The sequence below is a fragment of the Lepidochelys kempii genome, chromosome 2, assembly GCF_965140265.1.
Source record: "Lepidochelys kempii isolate rLepKem1 chromosome 2, rLepKem1.hap2, whole genome shotgun sequence".
NCBI classification, from domain to species: domain Eukaryota; kingdom Metazoa; phylum Chordata; order Testudines; family Cheloniidae; genus Lepidochelys; species Lepidochelys kempii.
Window position 1 is genome coordinate 209,891,710 of NC_133257.1, and position 18,692 is coordinate 209,910,401.

At 42.8% G+C, this 18,692-nt stretch overlaps 1 protein-coding gene across 4 annotated transcripts in view; it reads right to left on the reverse strand.

The window, feature by feature from the left end:
- The window catches only part of KLHL7 (kelch like family member 7), a 49,361-nt gene continuing 30,669 nt past the window's right edge, over window positions 1–18,692 (reverse strand). For 2 of the 4 annotated variants that reach the window (XR_012157521.1, XR_012157520.1), the window contains exons 8-12: window positions 13,307–13,547; window positions 10,061–10,262; window positions 9,668–9,765; window positions 1,406–6,638; window positions 3–733 (exon numbers count right to left, since the gene is read on the reverse strand). Coding sequence is in view for 1 of the 4 variants with exons in the window: in XM_073333725.1 (XP_073189826.1) it covers window positions 6,355–6,638; window positions 9,668–9,765; window positions 10,061–10,262; window positions 13,307–13,547 (825 nt within the window). In the remaining 3 variants the exon portion in view is untranslated. Of the gene's footprint in view, window positions 6,639–9,667; window positions 9,766–10,060; window positions 10,263–13,306; window positions 13,548–18,692 lie in introns of all 4 variants that reach the window. The other 2 variants (XR_012157519.1, XM_073333725.1) reach the window with 2 other exon arrangements.

An 18,692-nucleotide genomic window follows, 5' to 3' on the forward strand; every position in this document is an offset into this window, starting at 1 on the left:
TGATGCATAAGGGGGTTTGACATAATTATATGTTCCTTTCAGTGCTCTTTTTGCTTTGACTTAATAGAATAAAGATTCCTTTCAAACCAACACAATTCTTTTATTAAAAGACAATCATCAGAGGAGAGTCTCAAACAAAAAAATACATCAGCAGGGAGGGGGGAGGGGAAGGTCCCAGGAAAGGCGGGGGGGGGGGGGGGGAATCCCGGTACGGCTAAAGATTTGTGTATGTCCAGGGATCATATCCAACCTTCTCCGTATGTGAGTTGGGCCAAAATGCAGAGGGATGGGTACTGAGTGCAGTTGGTAGTGGGAGTTCACAGTGCTGGATTGTGAGGAGGGAGGAGTGGCATGCTGTGGGCAGAGACTGGAGAGAGGAGGTTGATACGAGTGTGTTGGCAATGTCTGTGGGGCACATGGGAAAGAGTTCTGCAACAGCAGCTGCAAGGGAGGGTGGGCATGGAGCTGCTCGGTTTGAAGAGCTAGTATCGCCTGGAGCGTGTCTGCTTGGCACTCCATAACGTTTAAGAGCTGCTCCATGTCTTCTTTCTGGTGTGCCACATTCTCCTTTCGGTCCCTCTTCTCACTGTCCCACCACTCCTTCAATGCCTGTTTCTCTGTGGCAAAGGGCATCATAACCTCACCCAGAAAGTCCTCCTCAGTTCTTCTTGGCCACTTTCTAATTCTGCACAGCTGTTCTACAAAGAGGGCGGCTGCACTTCCAAGGTCATCTCTGCGAAGTTTAAAACATTTTACGGAAGCAGTATTGTTTTCAACACAGACAACACTGATTCAGTGCTTTAAAACACAGCCAGTACTCACACACCTGTCACTCACTGGCTGACCCCAGGCAAGCACACATGAGCCACAAGACCCCCAAAATGGTGAGTAGCCACAGGGCAGGGTAAATCACTGTTCCCAGACCCTGCTGTACACTGGGCATGTGGCTCTTGGGGAGAGCCAGCACTGTTGGAGGGCGGGGGAGGGCTGATAATCATTCCTGTCCCCACACTTTCCACAGGATGTAATCATAATGGAAGATATCTCACTGCTGAGGGTGAGCAGGGAATCATGGGAGGGCCTTCTCCAAGCCTGCAGCTTCTCCCCTGGCCCCTACATAGCTCACCTGTGTGCTGCAATGTTTCTCCGCCCCCCATGACGGCACAGTGGCACGGGAAAGTTACTGTTAATGGGGCAAGAAACAAAGCAGCTCTGCCGAAGAACCTGTGGCAGTGGATTGCCCAGTATCTCCACGAGAGTTTCCTGGAGATCTCTGAGGGAGATTCTCATGAAGTGAGGGAGTCAATCAACAGACTAGGCATGTGGTGGGAGACAAGCCTGCTTTCTGCAATCCACCTGCCCCCGACAACTCGCTTCAGCAAGTCCCCAAATCAGATCCACTTACCATGGGCCTCCTCTCCTGTTTGCACTTCGCCAAGATCCAACTGCTGTCAGAGCTCCTAGCTGCATGCATCTCTGGCCTCCGGAGTCATCCTCTGCCTCTGGTCCCCCTCCCATTATCCAAGATTTCCTCCTTCTGGTTCGGTCCACTGTCAACTGGCATGTGAGCAAATGAAGTATCCACAGGGGCCTTTGCAGTGAAGGCAGGGTTGCCATCAAGTATCACGTCCAGCTCTTTGTAGAACCAGCAGCTCGTGGGCGCAGCACTGGAGCTGCGGTTTGCCTCCCGCACCTTGTGGTAGGCATTCTGCAGCTCCTTCACTTTTACCCTACGTTGCAACGTGTCCTGGTCATGGCCCCTTTCAATCATGCATTGTGAAATCTGTCCGTAGGTATCATAATTTCTACTGCTGGAGCACAGCTGGCACTGGACAGCCTCCTCTCCCCAAATACAGATGAGGTCCTGGGCTGTCAGCTCAGCATTGCTCCAAGCGGGGGATCACCTGGTGCATTGAGCAGGCGTGGCCACCTGGAAAGATGTGCTGAGACCACTGCACGCATCACTGAGCAAACAGGAGAGGGACTTTCAAATTTGCAAAGGAATTTATGGGATGGGGATGACGGTTGGTCACCTGAGGGCAGGGCAGCAGAGTTCAAAGCGAGGACCAGAGAGGCGAGAACAGGTATTGTGGGACACCTCCCAGAGGCCAATCGCAGCGCTGTAATCACCACAGTGTCTACATTGGCACCGCAGCACTGTAGCCCCGGTGCAGAAAGCTCTACGCCTCTCATTGGGGTGTTTTGGTTTTTTTTGGGAAGTGTAAACAACTGCGTAGTTTCTGCACACTAAGTGGCTTGGCAGTGTGTACACCTCGGGAGTTACAGCGCAGAAAGCTGCTTTACTGCGCAGAAACTTGCCAGTGTAGAGAGGGCCTAAGTAGGGCATATGGATTTGTCACTACAATACTAAGTGACAAACAGTTGTGGTTTTTTAAGTTTTTGTGGTGAGATAAGACAAGCATTAACACTTTACTGGTAGTACTGAAGAAAACATTTACTGAACAATGTTTACTGATCCACAAGCTTCACTGAGGTATTTGTTTCATTTCCATCAGGAAGTTTCAAAAGGTGCTTCTGATACTGAACACAGAAGCCATACTTAAAGTTTATCAGTACATGTGCTTGATACACAGAATTATCTACAAAGAAAAGTTTTGTTGCACTCTCAGTAATGTTCAAATACCAATACCAATAATTCAGACAATAAACCAGGTTTAGCATGCTCTAGACTACAGGCTAGATTACATAGCATGAGAAAACCCAAATAAGCTCTAACAGATGAAGTACATAAGCAAGATCTTCATTACTTTACACTAGTTTAAGTCAATAAATTATAGAAAGCATTGAGATTGACTGATTAATAAGAGGTGGATTGATCTTCTAGAAAAGACAAAGAAAAGGCTAAAACCAAAAATACTGTATAGCAGGTCCAACAAAATATCCAGCTGAAGCTGCTTTTTAACTGTGCTACACCACAGTCAAATTTGTTCAAATTCTTTCATTCTTTGTATTTATAAATTTGTCAGTAGTTTAAGAAAATCATCAATCTATCGAAAATAAAATTAGAAACATATGCTTTGGAATTTTAAAAACATACTAGCAGTTATAAAAATCAGCCTTTGAACCCAGAAAATGTAGGATTTAATCCAGTTTATGAGAGTATATGTGATACTTTAGCACACAGAGATTCTTGAAAGACAGGGAGATCTGGAAGCAGGGATTTTACCAAATTTATAAAGAACTTGGAACAGAGCATCTTTTGGACATCCCATTTTCCTTTTGACAGAGTATCCATTAAAAAGTATGTAGCAATGTAATTATTAAGTCATTGCTTTCTTAATAGTCTAACAGGGATGGGTCTGAAAAGGATAGGTTATAGAACTGATAAAATTAGGATGAAAACTCATGAACTAACTGAACTAATGTGCACAGCAGTATAAACTTATGCATACCAGTCTGTAGTTTTTCAAAGTGGGAAAGTGTATACAGTATTGACTTTGATAAGTGTACGAGAGGTTACCTGACAAGCATTAACACTTTAGCTTATTTGTCTTGTAAACTGGAGCATGGGGAACTGGAAGATATATTGTTGCCATGTTTACAGTGAAGTTTTTGATGATTTGGATACATTTACAGTACTGTATGCTTCTAGTCCACAGATTTTTCAAAATCTTTTCCAACTTTATGTTTCTATAAAATTATTGTAAGGAATTTTATGTTTATACAGTCAATTCCAATAGGAAGAAAGTCAATATAACTATCTTACTGACTACTTTTCCACCCCAAATCTTCACAAATGGGTTGGCCTCCACAGTGCTTACAGCACATTTGAATGGGAAAACAGATTGGGAATTGATCCCAAGTGCCCAACCTGGTAGTACAGAACACTATTATTGTTGATGAATTAAATATGCCATCAAACTTCAAGATTCTGAGTTTTGTGATAATTTAGAGGGTTTTTTGTATAAGGCCCTCAAAGTACCAAATCAAATATCCAGGCATCAGTGTTTCTGTAATGTACGTATGGCCTGTCTAATTTTTAAAATCAGTATGCAGTGAAATGGTCATGAAGGTGAGGAATGAACAGCATGGGAGTAAACCAGCCACAGTACAGAAAGGCACTGTGCAAGTTATCTGCACATCACTCCTAATCCATTATACCCTTGTGTTGCAAGATCGGGTACTTACAGTTATATAAGTAGAATCGTAGTTCTGCAATGTGCATCAATGAGAAAGAACAGTATGAGCAAGTTCATTTTTGCTTGTGACCCAAGCTATATTCACTCACCTTTGGTATCTGGAGAATCTCTGTGTCCGAGCTGTAGAAATTACATAAGAATGGGTATACTGGGTCAGACCCAAGGTCCATCTAGCCTAGGAAGTGGTCTTCCGACAGTGGCCAGTGCCAGGTGCCCCAGAGGGAATGAACAGAACAGGTAATAATCAAGTGATCTATCCCCTGTACCCATTCCCAGCTTCTGGCAAACAGTAGCTAGGGACACCATCCCTGTCCATCGTGGCTAATAGTCATTGATGGACCTATCCTTAAGGCTACGTTTTAGTCACAGGTATTTTTAGTAAAAGTCATAGACAGATCATGGGCAGTAAACAAAAATTCACAGCCTGTGACCTGTCCATGACTTGTACCCCTAACTAAAACTTGGGCAGGAGGGGGGGGGGGGCTGCGGGTGCTCAGGGGTGGTGGTGGTCCGGGGGTGCTAGGGTGTGTGGCTCAGGACCCCTGCTGGTGCTGGGGGGGGGCAGCACATGGTCTGAGACCCCCACTGGTGCTGCGGGGTGGGCAGTGGCATGCAGCCCAGGACCCCGGTTGGTTCGGGGGGGCCGGGGGGGGGAGTTGGTTGGGCTGGCAGACTCCCTACCCAGCTCTGCATGTCCCTGAAGCTCCCATTGGGGCAGGGAAGGCCATGGGGGCTCCCCGCACTGCCCCTGCCACGAGTTCCAACTCCATAGCTTCCGTTGGCTGGGAACCGCAGCCAGTGGGAGCTGCGGGGGCGGCACCTGTGAGCATGGGTAGCGTGCAGAGCCCCCGGTCCCTCCACCTAGGAGCTGCAGGAATGTGCCAGTCGCTTCCAGGGAGCCACCCCACACCCCAAGCTCTGCCTCCAGTCCTGAGCCCTCTCCCACACCCAAACTACCCCAGCAGCGGCCAGTGCTGCTGGCTGAGGGGCTGCCTGATCTGCTCGGGCAGCCCTGGAGCCAGCCGCATCGGACCCTGAAGTCACGGAATTCATCATTTCCATGACCTCTGTGACAGACACACAGCCTTACCTATCCTCCATGAATTTCTTTTTTGAACCCTGTTATAATCTTGGCCTTACAACATCCTCTGGCCAAGAGTTCCACAGGTTGACTGTGCACTGTGTGAAAAAATACTTCATTTTGTTTGTTTTAAACCTGCTGCCTATTAATTTCATTTGGTGACCCCTAGTTCTTGTGTTATGAGGAGTAAATAACACTTCCATCTTTACTTTCTCCACACCGGTCATGATTTTATAGACTTCTATCATATTCCCCTTAGTCGTCTCTTTTTCAAACTGAAAAGTTCCAGTTTTATTAATCTCTTCTCATACAGAAGCTGTTCCATACCCCTAATCATGTTTGTTGCCTTTTCTGAACCTTTTCCAATTCCAATATATCTGGGGTGACCACATCTGCACGTAGTATCCAAGATATGGGCGATCCATTGCTTTATATAGAGGCAATATATTTTCCGTCTTATCATCTATCCCCGTCTTAATGATTCCCAACATTGTGTTAGCTTTTTTGACAGCCATCGCACATTGAGTGGATGTTTTCAGAAAACTATCCATAACGACTCCAAGAGCTCTTTCTTGAGTGGTAGCAGCTCATTTAGACCCCATCATTTTATATGTATAGTTGGGATTATGTTTTCCAATACGCATTACTTTGCATTTATCAACACTGAATTTCATCTACCGTTTTGTTGTCCAGTCATCCAGTTTTAAGAGATCCCTTTGTAACTCTTCACAGTCTGCTTTTCACTTAACTATCTTGAGTCAAGTAAAGATAAGATTTAGGCTAAACTACATAAAATGCACTAACATTTTCTAAGTAACTGGGTGGGGCGAGGGTGGAGGTTGTTTGTTTTTTGGCAGAGCCACACAAAAAATATTTTCAAGAGAACTGGTCATGTGTTCTCAACTATGTTAGTGGAATCTTGAAATACATCCCATCTTTTAAAACAAACTGTAAAAATTAAACTGGTCACATACTGTATATACAAATATGAGGATTGCATCTCAGTTTTTCAGATTATTCAGTTTAACAAGAATCAATAAAACATAGAAGCAAAGCACCAATGGCCATCTTTTCCAAGTCTCTGAAAAATGTCCTGACCTCTCCTTGAGGCCTTCATGTCTCTAACGTCTCTTCATTTGCTCCACAAGTATCAACAACACAGATTAAACAACTCGTCACTGGGAAAGCACGGACTTTGGAGTTGGCTACCCACTTGTCTGTTTCAGTATTATACTCAAGGATGTGCCCTAATCGGCCCACACCCTGAAACCCAGCCAGGACGTAGACTATAGAGCCCACAGCAGCACACTTCACTGTTACACCCTTCCACGGCATTGGTGACACCATCTTCCATTCATTCATCTTAATATCATAATATTCCACGTTGTCTAGGCCACCTTGAAATGAATCAAAGTAACAATTAACAGCAATATGAACACTGCCATCGTTACATAAAAATCTCACAGAAAATGCCTTTGACCGATAGTAGTAGAGGGCTCTTTAATCTATCATACATCTTCTCCCTGTGGGAGTATTTATAGAACACACATATTTGTGTAGTGTGGGCATAACCACACATGTGGGTAATGTTTGTGCTGCTGGAGTTCCAGTCGTATATCATTTCCAGTTATACATTGCTATTTAATAATTCTTCATTAAAGCTTGCACTCTGGGCTGAAGCTTGACATCCTATTTTTTTTTTTAAATTAAAAATCAACCCCTTTCCCCCCGTTTCTTAGAAGGCAACATATTCTTTAATTGGGATTAGTTTCTTTTTCTTTCAAAAGAGGGAAGGGGACAGGGGAAGTGCTGAAAAGTAGTTACAAGATCACAAAAAATTTGAATTTATAGCATCTCATCCAGAAATCTTAAAAAGCACTTTACAAACAGTACCTCTCAACACTATCACCCCCAAGGCAGAGAGGAGTATTGATTCCCAGTCCCAAATTCTAACTATTTAGATACATGGGATTTTAAGAACACTTTGACAGGTTTCAGAGTAGCAGCCGTGATAGTCTGTATTCGCAAAAAGAAAAGGAGTACTTGTGGCACATTAAAGACTAACCAATTTATTTGAGCATAAGCTTTTGTGAGCTTCATCCGATGAAGTGAGCTGTAGCTCACGAAAGCTTATGCTCAAATAAATTGGTTAGTCTCTAAGGTGCCACAAGTACTCCTTTTCTTTTTAAGAACACTTTATGACCTGAAAAGATATGGAATCCATGATAATGGCACTGTTATTATACCACAGTGACTGCACTGAAAGGAAGTAATTAGTCAATCAGGCCAATTTTCACTAAAAAAGTTAACTGCAAAATAGTATTTTGGCCTACTGGGTAAGTGGTGTATGTTTTCAAATTGGGTGTTCAACTAGTAGGCTCAGAGAGTGGAGTTTCTAACTCTGATTGTCTTATTGCGTGCATGTAAGATGCACCTACATATACTACTTTGCACTGGAAACTACTCATTACGTTGGAATACCATTAGTAAATATTTTGGGATAGTTTATAATTTGCCATTTAATTAACATTAATCTGAAACAAAATATTCCAGTTGTTAGCATGAATAAGTAATCATAAATTTAGCATTTGAGTAGTTTTCATCTTCAAAGCACTTTAGAAACATTACCTAATTAATTTCAACACTTCTGTGAAGTAGATAAATATTCTTATTTTCTGTTTTACAGGTGGGGAGACAGACAGAGGATAAGTGACTTGCCCAAGACTGCCCAGCAAATCCTATGTTACGTATCCAGGGCAATCAAAACAGGTAGTTTCACCCTTTTTAATTATTGATTTGTAATAATCCTTTAGACTGTAAAATCCTCAGGGGAGTGACTGTATCTTTCTCTCTCTCATAGAGCTAAGCACACTGTTGCCACTTCTCAAAAATATGTAATGAAAAGTAATGAAGTTACCCTCTTGTCAAATGACAAGTTAATCCAGTTAACCTGTTCTAGAATAGTTTCATTTAACAGTGGGAACAAGCTTCCACAAAGTACTTACTACTGGCGGTTCCCCCAGATCCAATTTCAAGTAGGAAAGTTTGGGAAGTATCTAGGATACACGGAGGCAGGAAGGGAGGCAACAATGGAGGGAGGAGAGTATGTGTTTGCTGTCACCCCAAAAGTGAAGAAATGGAGATCAATATAAAATGCAGTTTCTGACACTGTCAGTGTTCAAGTTAAGCAACTAGAGATTTAGCAATTCTTCCAACCTAGCTGCAAGGGAAACCTCCCTCAGCTGTGATCCTGTCAGCGCTCTTAAACTGAGCAAGCGTATGTCTTGCATATCCAGAGAAACCGCACAGGAGGGAGGGGGGAACAGAGTGCTGAACAAAACAAATAGGTAGGTTAATTATTCTTAATGATGCAGTAAAGGAAGGGAATTGAAAACAAGGGAAGAGGGTTTGTTGAAGAAGCTGCCATCTTTTGCATATGATGCAATAATGAGGGCCCTTAATAACCTGAGGTTGTTCAGATCCCAGAGCTCTTTTCACATCAGAGGGGTGCTTACCCTTGTGTCCTGACTAAATTCTAATTTCAGCCTTTTAATAATACCTTTATGTGACTGCATGGTACCAGATTTCTACTAAGCATAAGGCAAAGTTCTAAACGATAGGTTGACTGTATTCTAATTTCTGACCTAGATCGGATTTTACAGTGTGAGTATACAAAAAAGTGAATATGAGATCACTTCTATTCTTATTTTGCACGACTGCCATGCTGCCAAGCAATACATTCCAAAAATAGTAGAAGTAGCTTTATCAATAATTGTAGTGATTTGATGTATGAACAAAAACTAACAAATGGTCTTCCAAGTTACAAAGCAGCATAATTCCAATTTTAATATTCATGTTATCAAGATAACTCATCCACTAGTTTAGCTGGAAGACTAGAAACCAGTGTTTTATTCGTCTGCTCATAAGAGTCCTTCAGTTACGTGAACATGACTGCAATGAACTTTCTCTGTCCAATACTGATTAGCTGTTTGCTTCAACCTTCCTCCTCCCTCACAGTCTCTTTATCTTAGTTTCACTCCACACCTGCCCCTCTAATCCTCTTCTACCCCATCCTGATCCCTCCAGTTGATCCCCTTCTTAAGTAAATCCACCGCCCCCACCAAAAATTGTGGAACTTATATGCTGTTTGCCACTATCACATTGTTCACTCTGCTAGTGTGTTTTATCTTTTCTCCCACCCTGTGTCCGTCTTGTCTATTTAGTTTGTAAGATCTTCAGGACAAGGAGTATCTGTTACTCTGTTTGCTCACTCAGTGTCTATCACAATGGGGCCCTATTCCTGGTTGATCTTTAGGTACTACTGTAATAAAACATGATTATTAATCATTAATAACTTGTACGTGTAAAGAATATGGTCAGAAACAATATTTTATGGATAAATCCAAGAGTTAAAAAAACTGAATACCTAAGCCATTTTGTCCACCCACAGCAAATATTTTGTCTTTTACAAACACCAGCCCATGATTCTTCCTGGCTTCTATCATTGGACACAGCTCAGTCCACCTGAAAAAAATAAAAAAAATGAAGAGTTACTCACCTAGTTCTTGGTCATTTATTTACATTTCTTTCCCATCTTCTGGGATTGGGGAAAGGCAAGATATGGAGGAGGAAAGCTGCCTAAAGCACAGACCTCCAGTTTGCAGCCAGTCAGTCAAATATCCCGTGTTCCTATTCACTATTCCTGTCCCTTCTTCAGTAACTGCACAATTCTTCCTGGTTGTCTATAGTTTAGCTATTTAAAAAGCGAGCAAGTCCACAAGAGCTGCTAGTGACAAAGGGCATTAGCACTGGTACATACGTTTCTGTTGCTGGATCATAAACTTCACAGGAATTCAGGACCCTTCCAGAAACATTGTTTCCCAAACTTCCTCCACATACGTAAATCAGGCCACTTGCCTCCACCATCCCATGACTGCAACGCTGAGTCAGCATGCTGGGCTTTGTGTGCCAGCTTTCTGTTCTTGTATCATAGCATTCAAATAAATACAGAGCAGAATTTCCTTCAAGAAAACAAAGTAATACTTGAGCGGTCGCAATTTAAAAGAAAAACCGAACAATACTGAGTCAATACTTCAATCACTAGTAAAAGGGGAAAGCTGTTTTCTATCCCACTCCTCTCTACCTCGCCTCCCTAAAAATCCCCCCCAAAACTAGCTGGCCTTAAACCTGGGATAAGTTTTGATATCTGTACTTTAAAATTTAATGAAAGTCATTTGGATAGCTCAGGGAGGTGGATTAAAAGAAGAAATGAACAGAGACATGAGAAACTACATTTACACGTAATTGATAAAATGATAGTTTATCTGATGTCAGCTTACTTCCATGTGATTAGTAACCACTTAACTACAAAGCTACAATTTGATGTTTTACTTCTTTTCTGGGCATGGCAAGATGGCATGCGCCTCTCACTTTCTAAAGGTCATGTATCAGTGCCCTTCCCTTGAAAGGGCCAATCCAGTTCCTTCTGAAGTCAACAGAAAGCGTCCTATTGATTGCAACAGTAATTCAATGATACTTTAGCACCAGCTTAAGTGCTTATCTGAATCACGGCCCAATTGAAGAAGGTTGGATATGGTTTCCTCTAGCTACTCAGTCATTTTAACTCTTCATTCCATCAGATACCATCACTCAACTGAAGGCAAGGTATTTCCCCTTCCACTCTACCACTCTAGCAGGACTGAGCCTGCTACTTCTGCAGAACTCCAAACTCTTTCCTGACTTGGAAGGTAGGGATTCAAACCCTAGGAACCCATGTGGCAGAGCATTACATTTTCACTAGGCCATCAGGCCTGCATAGACGTCTATGAAACATATACATATATTGTACATATCAGACTAGCCAAACTGCACATTAACTAATTATGAAACAGGCTGTGTCACACCTTAGTTCCGTTTAGCAGGGACAACATGGGATAATAACAATCATAAAGCTAAACTACACATAGAATGGAGCATATTCTTCCTTTATATAAATATACACACTCATTAACACTAATGGGAATTGTGCAAGTTAGCATTAACAGGGAATGGCCACAGAACTTTATTTAAAAAAATCTGAAATACAACTTCAGTTCTGAATACATTATCAATGCAATATAAATGAATCTCTCTCTCTGTCTAAATAAAGTACAGAGTTCCATCACTTGTAATAGCTAACACAAATTTTCAAGTTAAAACTAAAATGCACTCCCACCAAAGCAATAAGGGGGAAAGAGGCCATATTAGCCAAAGTAGTCTACAGTGAATAAATAGAAATCAGCCAGTGAAATGCTCAACCTGGATTAAATTGGTCCCATGTTTTTCAGACTCTTATCATAGCCAAGCCCACAACACACAATAAGGTACTAGCTTGTTGAGTTTATTGAAAATTCTGTAATTTACAACTAAGTATTATAGGAAGATTAGGGAAAAAAATCTTTAGATATAAGACAGGTTAAAATGTTACTTATTCACGCTGATCTTAAACAGGATGGTAAAAGTTTGTCACAGTTTGAATAAAAATATTCTTCTGGACAATTGGCCAATGTTTGTCAAAGATTCCAAAATACACTGCCAAAATTAATTCTAACAGAATAGTAAGAGGAGAACTAAATTAGCTTGAATGTTTATAGTGAGAAAAGGAGAACTATACATTTTATTTAACTGAAAACACAGAAATCCTAGAAGAGTTTCCTATTACAGGTGTATTAACTTGACATGATATGCTGGGCAAAAAAGCCTATGCAGTCAAAGTTTCGGTCACACTACCTTCATGGACTGTTTTGGACAGAGAAGGCTAGGGTCTGAATATCACAGCATGAGATGAGGAAATGATTTGAAAGAGGGAAAACAGTTATTTCATATGTACAACACTAGATGGCAGCTATGAACTGTTGCCTTATCAATTGCAAAGTCAAACCTGATGGAAGTATTTTAAAATCAAATGCTATCTAAATATCACAACTTCCTATCAAGGGAATAATATTTCAGTGTTAAGCATTGATGATGATGGTGGTTTATCTTCTGCTTGCTTTATTCTGTAGCAAAGCAGAATTCAAAATGACTTACTATGAATGGTACTGTCACAGTATTAGATATTTTGGCAGACTGCAGAGCTTTTAGTTCTTACACAGCAATAATCTGTGTGATTCTACATACATTACATTGCAACAATTGGCCTGATGCAGACCTTACTTACATCAGGGTAAATTAGGCATAAGCCAATTGAAATACATTGAGTTAATACTAAACTTTGAAATCAGAACCAAGGCACTTGTCTAGGCAATAGTTTTATCTTCCTCTATGGGTTACAGGATCTTTTTGACTGTTACACAGTCAAAAATCTGTTTTTGAAGGAGAAAATTAACTTCTGCCTCGTTAACTGAAGTTAACAGAGAATGAAAGAAAAAAAAACAGCAAGAAGCAACTTTTTTCAACAAATAATCCCCTAAAATTGGGGGATAGGAAATCTGTTTCCATGAACAGTTAAGTATGGTTTTCCCTCCAATAAAAACAGACAGCATTTGAAAATACTATATAGTTACATTAAATGGCATTATTAAGATGGCTGATATTTGGGCTTCATATTTATTAGCCCCATTATGGTAAGACTATTAACAGAAATCTTATTCACACTAGCTACCCAAATGCAATGTCTTGGTGTTGCATTCGCGGTGACAAAGAAATCTTGGGCTACATTCTGCTATTACTGAACCAAAAGTCAGTGGAATTCACTGGGAGTTACACTAGTAAACAGAGAACAGAATTTGACCCCCAAAATGTATTTGCTTGCAGCTAATTTACTCCAGACAGTTGCAGTAATTTCTTTCTGACACAGATAAAAGATAGACTGTTAATTTTTACTCAGTAAAATATCATCTAAAAATGCAATAGAAATTGATAAAATCTCTCAGCATCTGGGAAAAGAGAGACCCTATTACTGAACAGAAGAACTTTACAGTCTAGTATTACAGCAACATGTATAGATTCTATTCAAACAAGGAAGTCATGCAACTAAAAAGCATTTAATGTATTTTTTTTTTTTTTTAAAAAGATTGTGTCTTACCCACTTCTGAACCACCAGATGTATAAATTTTGCCCTCTGCAGCACAGGCTGCAAGGCTATCTCGAGGCGTTGGAGGTCCCAGTTTGGAATACCAGCTATCCTTCACCACATTGTAGCAGTCCATTCGCTTTATAGGGAAGAGTTGGGAGCCACCCAAAATATAAACTACATTGTCCCAGAAGACACAAGCTGCATCTCTGCGCTTTTCAAAGGGACATCGGATGTCTGTCCAGCTGTAATCCTGCATTATAAAGAACAGGTAATGTCTACCTGCAGTGAGAGTTTTCAAAACAAAGATTTTCACAGAGATTTAGACATGATCAATTTTAAGTTTCCTTTTCAAAACAAAACACCAGTACTGTGAATTGAAGAACACTCCTCAGGCACATACATTTTGAAAAATTCTCTTAGACACACATGCAGTTAGCTGCAATGAACCATGGCAGTACCAATTTCTATTTTCTTATTCCTTTTGTGCACCCAAAACAGCTTCCTGAGAATTGAGACTTTAATAAAAGCACAAAAAACCCCCCAAAAACAGATTTGACCTCCTACCACCATCATGTCAGAAACTACATCTTGTCTATGTATTTCTTTTATGGGACTGGAAGAAGACATCTGATACAGAGAAAACACGCTACAGAATAAAAATATGCCCAATTTTACAAAAGAGAGTGTTAAAAGTTTGTATCTCACATAGAGCTCTAATTGCTATGACAGCTAGGAGCTTGTTTACAATATTTACCAACACGTTATACATAGCTATCCACAGTGGATAGCACTAATAAAAACTGATAATGCTGTGGGCAGAAATGTTAGCAGCCACACTGTCAGGGATCTGAGTTCTAACAGACTGCAAGAAGACACAAGCACCAAACATGGTGGTAATGAGCGGGGGACCTTCGCCGGAAAGTCCTAGAAACATCCAACCGAGGAGCTGACCACACACAGTGATGGCATATAGCACAAGAGGCAGCTTTTGAACAGCTACATCTCAGATCGTTCAGAGCTTTAAAAGATTTTTACCAACAGCTTAAATTGCACCCAGTGGTGCACAGGGAGCCAGTGAAAAGATTTGAGCATAGGGATTACACATGCATCACCCTACTCCATTCAGATGAAGGGTGGCAGCGTTCTGCACTAGCTAAAGTTGCTGGGTGGTCTTCAGGATAACCTTAAGTATATGTATTTCAAGGAGGTAGCATGAATGATACTTTGGTCAGACATGGAGAAAGAAATGTTACCAATATCTGGACTCAATGTAAAGATAACAGAGCTAAGTAAAATCAATATATTGACGACCGCAGCCCAAAAAATCTTGCAATCTGCCTTAGGAGTTTCACGCACATCAAAGGTTGACAAGATGCACGCAGACTTTGGTGATAATGAGTAATGGGCTAGCACTAATTTCTTGAGCCTATGTGACAGGCTGGCTCGCCCCTTATGGGGAGTCAGGCTTAGCCTTGCCTGTGATGGATCAGTTCTCCCCCAAGTGGATCAGGTGGCTGAAGGACCCACCTGGGAGGGCAGATAGTCTCCAAGGTGCCACAAATACTCCTTGTTTTTTTTTGCCTATGTAGACTAACACGGCTACAACTCTGAAATAAAGGGCTGGGAGTATTCAGCTGGTGAGAAGAGCCGCAGGAGGAAAGTTCTGTGCTGTGACTGGCCCTGAAGGGAGAAGGTGGCAGGAAAGGAGGTTCCTCTGGCAGGCCCTGGAAAGGGCCAAAACCCAGGCAGATGGCCAGGAGGGAGATTAGGAATCAGGATCCAGTCTGCTCAGAAAGGCTCCAGGGAGAAGCCTTGCGGGTCAGCAGCTTGGATCGGAGGTAGGCCTCTGGGGAGAAAAATCTGCCCCACTCTTGTGGGGCATTGACAGAAGGGCCCTCCCAAGGGTGGTGGAAGGCCATTCTATTTTATGTTACCTGTGGGACTACTGTTTATCAGCATGACGCTGTATGGAATTTGGGGGACACTATGGATATTACAAACATTAATTTTGTAAAATTGCAATGAGTTGTGCCAGATATGTCATGTAAGATATCTGCAAAAATGATATAATTTGCCAAATATGATAATCTCATTTATGTATTTGAATCACCTTTGTATTATGGGTTATGGATATGTATGTCTGTATTACAAAACTTGTACTATGCTTCTGGGTGACACTCCCAGACAGTTTGGCATCAGTACTGCCTAGCCTGCTTGATGGCCCATTAAAGACCATCAGCTATACAACTGACCCATTGAGAGAAGGCAGATACACCTTATGACTCAGCAAGGCATACAGTGACATGCCTATGGACAGAAAAGGCTTCCAAGCCACGTACTGGGCAGCTTGTGTTTGAAACAAAGGAAGCACAAGCCGCATGGCAAAAGACTATAAAAGGCAGCTATATCGTCTCCAATCCTGCTTCTTACCTCTGGAGGAACGTGGCTACAAACTGAAGCTCTGAACAAAGCACTGAATGATCCATCCAAGCTGTGGATGTATTCCAGAGGGACTTTCAAGCCAGCAAACTCACCAATACTTTGAATCTTTGTATGTATGTGACTGTTCTACCATTTAACAACTCTCTTCTTGTTCTTTTTTCTTTATAATAAACCTTTAGGTTTAGACACTAAAGGATTGGCTGGCAGCGTGGTATTTTAGGTAAGATTCAAACCTGTTCTGACCTGGTAACGTGGCTGACCCTTTGGGGTCAAAAGAACATTTTTGTATATGTGAGCAGAGTTTTTTTAAAGTAACTTCTCACTGTACCGGACCTAGGTGCTGACTGGGAGCCAGAGAACTGGAATGCAATAAAGGGGTTGTGGGATTTCTTTTTTTGCTTCTTGATAACCAGTGTGGGGGATAGGAAGCAGAGTCTGTGACTGGTTGGGGAGTTTAACTTCAGTGTTACCCACCAGTCTTGGAAGCATCTGCTCTCCCTTTTGCAGGCTGCCCTGACCTTGGCATTCCCAGTGAGGGCTGCCCCAGGCACCCTGGGTCACAATCAGTAAAGTCACATGAGAGGATGCTGTTTAGGCTGACCCTCCCAACAGCTTCCAGAGAAGGTATGCTACAGCATTGGAAAAACACTAGCCTAAGTAAGGAATACTCAAACCTCAAGTTCTCTTGCTGCTTTGTGTAAGATCATCCTGTTTTCTACCTGATTTCATTGCAAAAAGCTTCTCTCCCTCAACCGCAGAGGAGATCTAGTGGGTTTGACCCCATGCAGCATGAGGAGAGGCTTCAACATGCCAGCGCTGTGTGGGACTTTGTCACATGCAGGGCTCAGCTCCTGGCCAGCGCCCCGGGCCCTAGGGTCTTGGGCCTGGGCTTTCCCAGGGCTCTGGCCCAGCCACAGGCAGCGGGGGAAGGAAGGAGCCTGCAGGCCAGGCTGTTGGCGAGCTGAGAGCTCCGACCAGGGGCTGGTTCTCCACACAGCACTGCGAATGGGACGTGCCCCGCTGGAGGGGATATGGAGGAGCAGCGGGGCTTGGTGGGGATGATGGGGCAAAGCCATAGGTGCCAACTTCTCATGGCACCTGTGGGTGCTCGTGCACCCCCCACCCCTGCCCAGCCCCATTTCCAACCCCTTCCCCAAAGTCCCCGCCCCAACTCTGCCCCTCTGGACCCCTCCCCAAATCCTCAACCCAGCCCCACCTCCTCCCCTGAGTGCGCTGCGTTCCCCCTCCTCCCCACTCCCTCCCAGGCTTGCCGAGCGAAACAGATGTTTCGCGGCGGAAAGCACTGGGAGCTAGGGGAAAAAGCGGGAGCACTCAGGGGAGGAGGCAGAGCGGAGGTGAGCTGGGACGGGGAGCTGCTGGTGGGTGTAGAGCACCCACCAATTTTTCCCCGTGGGTGCTCCAGCCCTGGAGCACCCACAAAGTTGGCGCTTATGGGTAAAGCAGGGAGAGGACAGCGAGAGGGGAAGCACATAAAGGGCCGATGCGTAGGCAGCAGAGGCGACATGTAACCGGATGCCACCTGGCGCCTGCTCACACTCACCAACCATCGCAGCTCATAGCCAGTGCCTCCTGGAAACAGGACGGAGGGTAGGATCCTGCTGGCCAAGAGCCGGCACACAGCGGGGGCTGTGCTGACAGACCAGCAGGGGGAGTGGCCGGCCCCGCGCGCTGCATCTTCAGCCCACCGCCAAACTTGCACACCCTCCCCCACCGTTGGCCACTAGACCCCTTCCCCTCACCCCGCTGGTGGGCTGGCAGCAGGGATCCAGCTAGTACTGATGGGGAGGGGCGAGACAGAAAATACGGGATGATTTACCCATTTTTAAGGAAGAGTTGGGACACCTGCAGGAGGGATCAAATATGGGACTGTCCGGTCATCCTAATGATGCACCATTCTTTCCCCCTCTTAGTGAGGGAAGGGCATGCATCACAGGAGCCCTCAGCCATGGTACATCTAGGAAAGCAGAATTTAACTTTAAAAAGGACACTTAATTGACTAAATAGCATGTTGACAAAAGGTAGAAATAGCTTCCAACCACTCCTCCTAATTTCCGTGCCAGTGTGTGCAATCACTTTTTTTTTTTTTTTTATTTTAAATGGTTTTCCTCTTCCCCATTTTATGAAAAAGGAAAAAACAAACAGGAAAACTGACTAGAAGTTTGTACAGGAGAAATTCTGCATTTGATAGCACTTTGTGTACTAAATAAAGAACCTGAAAGAAATCTTTTGCACCTTTTACACTTATTTGTAACACTAGTAGAGAAAACATTTTACGGAGAAGTGCAATTTTTGCAAGTTGATTGTGTCCCTTTAACACTCAAGTTTCTTCACTTTTGTGGGATTTAAATGATATTTTATCTCCTACAATAGCAGATGTCATGCAACCACCATGTTGTTACTCTATTACATTTTTTTAGTATTACTCCAAGAAGGCTACTCAACAATCTAGTTTGGAGAAGTATTATATAATCACAGCAAGGGATGACTCAGAGACATATGGAAAGGCAGGACTTTCCAAGGTTAAACACCAGCTAAATCCCAAAATAAAAGGATAGCAACATGGGACTCAATGATCCTTCTATAACCTGTAGAAGACACTAACTGGGATCCCTGTGGGTTTATTTAATGATAACGTTCTAAAGCCCCAGTCCAGCAAAGCACTTAAGTACCAGCTTTGCTGAATGAGGGCATTAACAACAGTGTTGGTTCCTACACAGAACTTAATTCCTTTGTGATTTGTCATCTGAAATTCCTTCCTAAGTCATGGTGGGGTTTTGTTTGTTTTTAAATATTGATGACAGGTTGAGGAAGATGCTTAATCACCCTCTTTGAAGACAATGCTCCTTCCCACCAAATAGCTTCCCCTTCCAAATTACTGGAATAGAAACAACCTTTAGCAGTGTTTCTTCAATAGGAAGAAACTCTCTACATT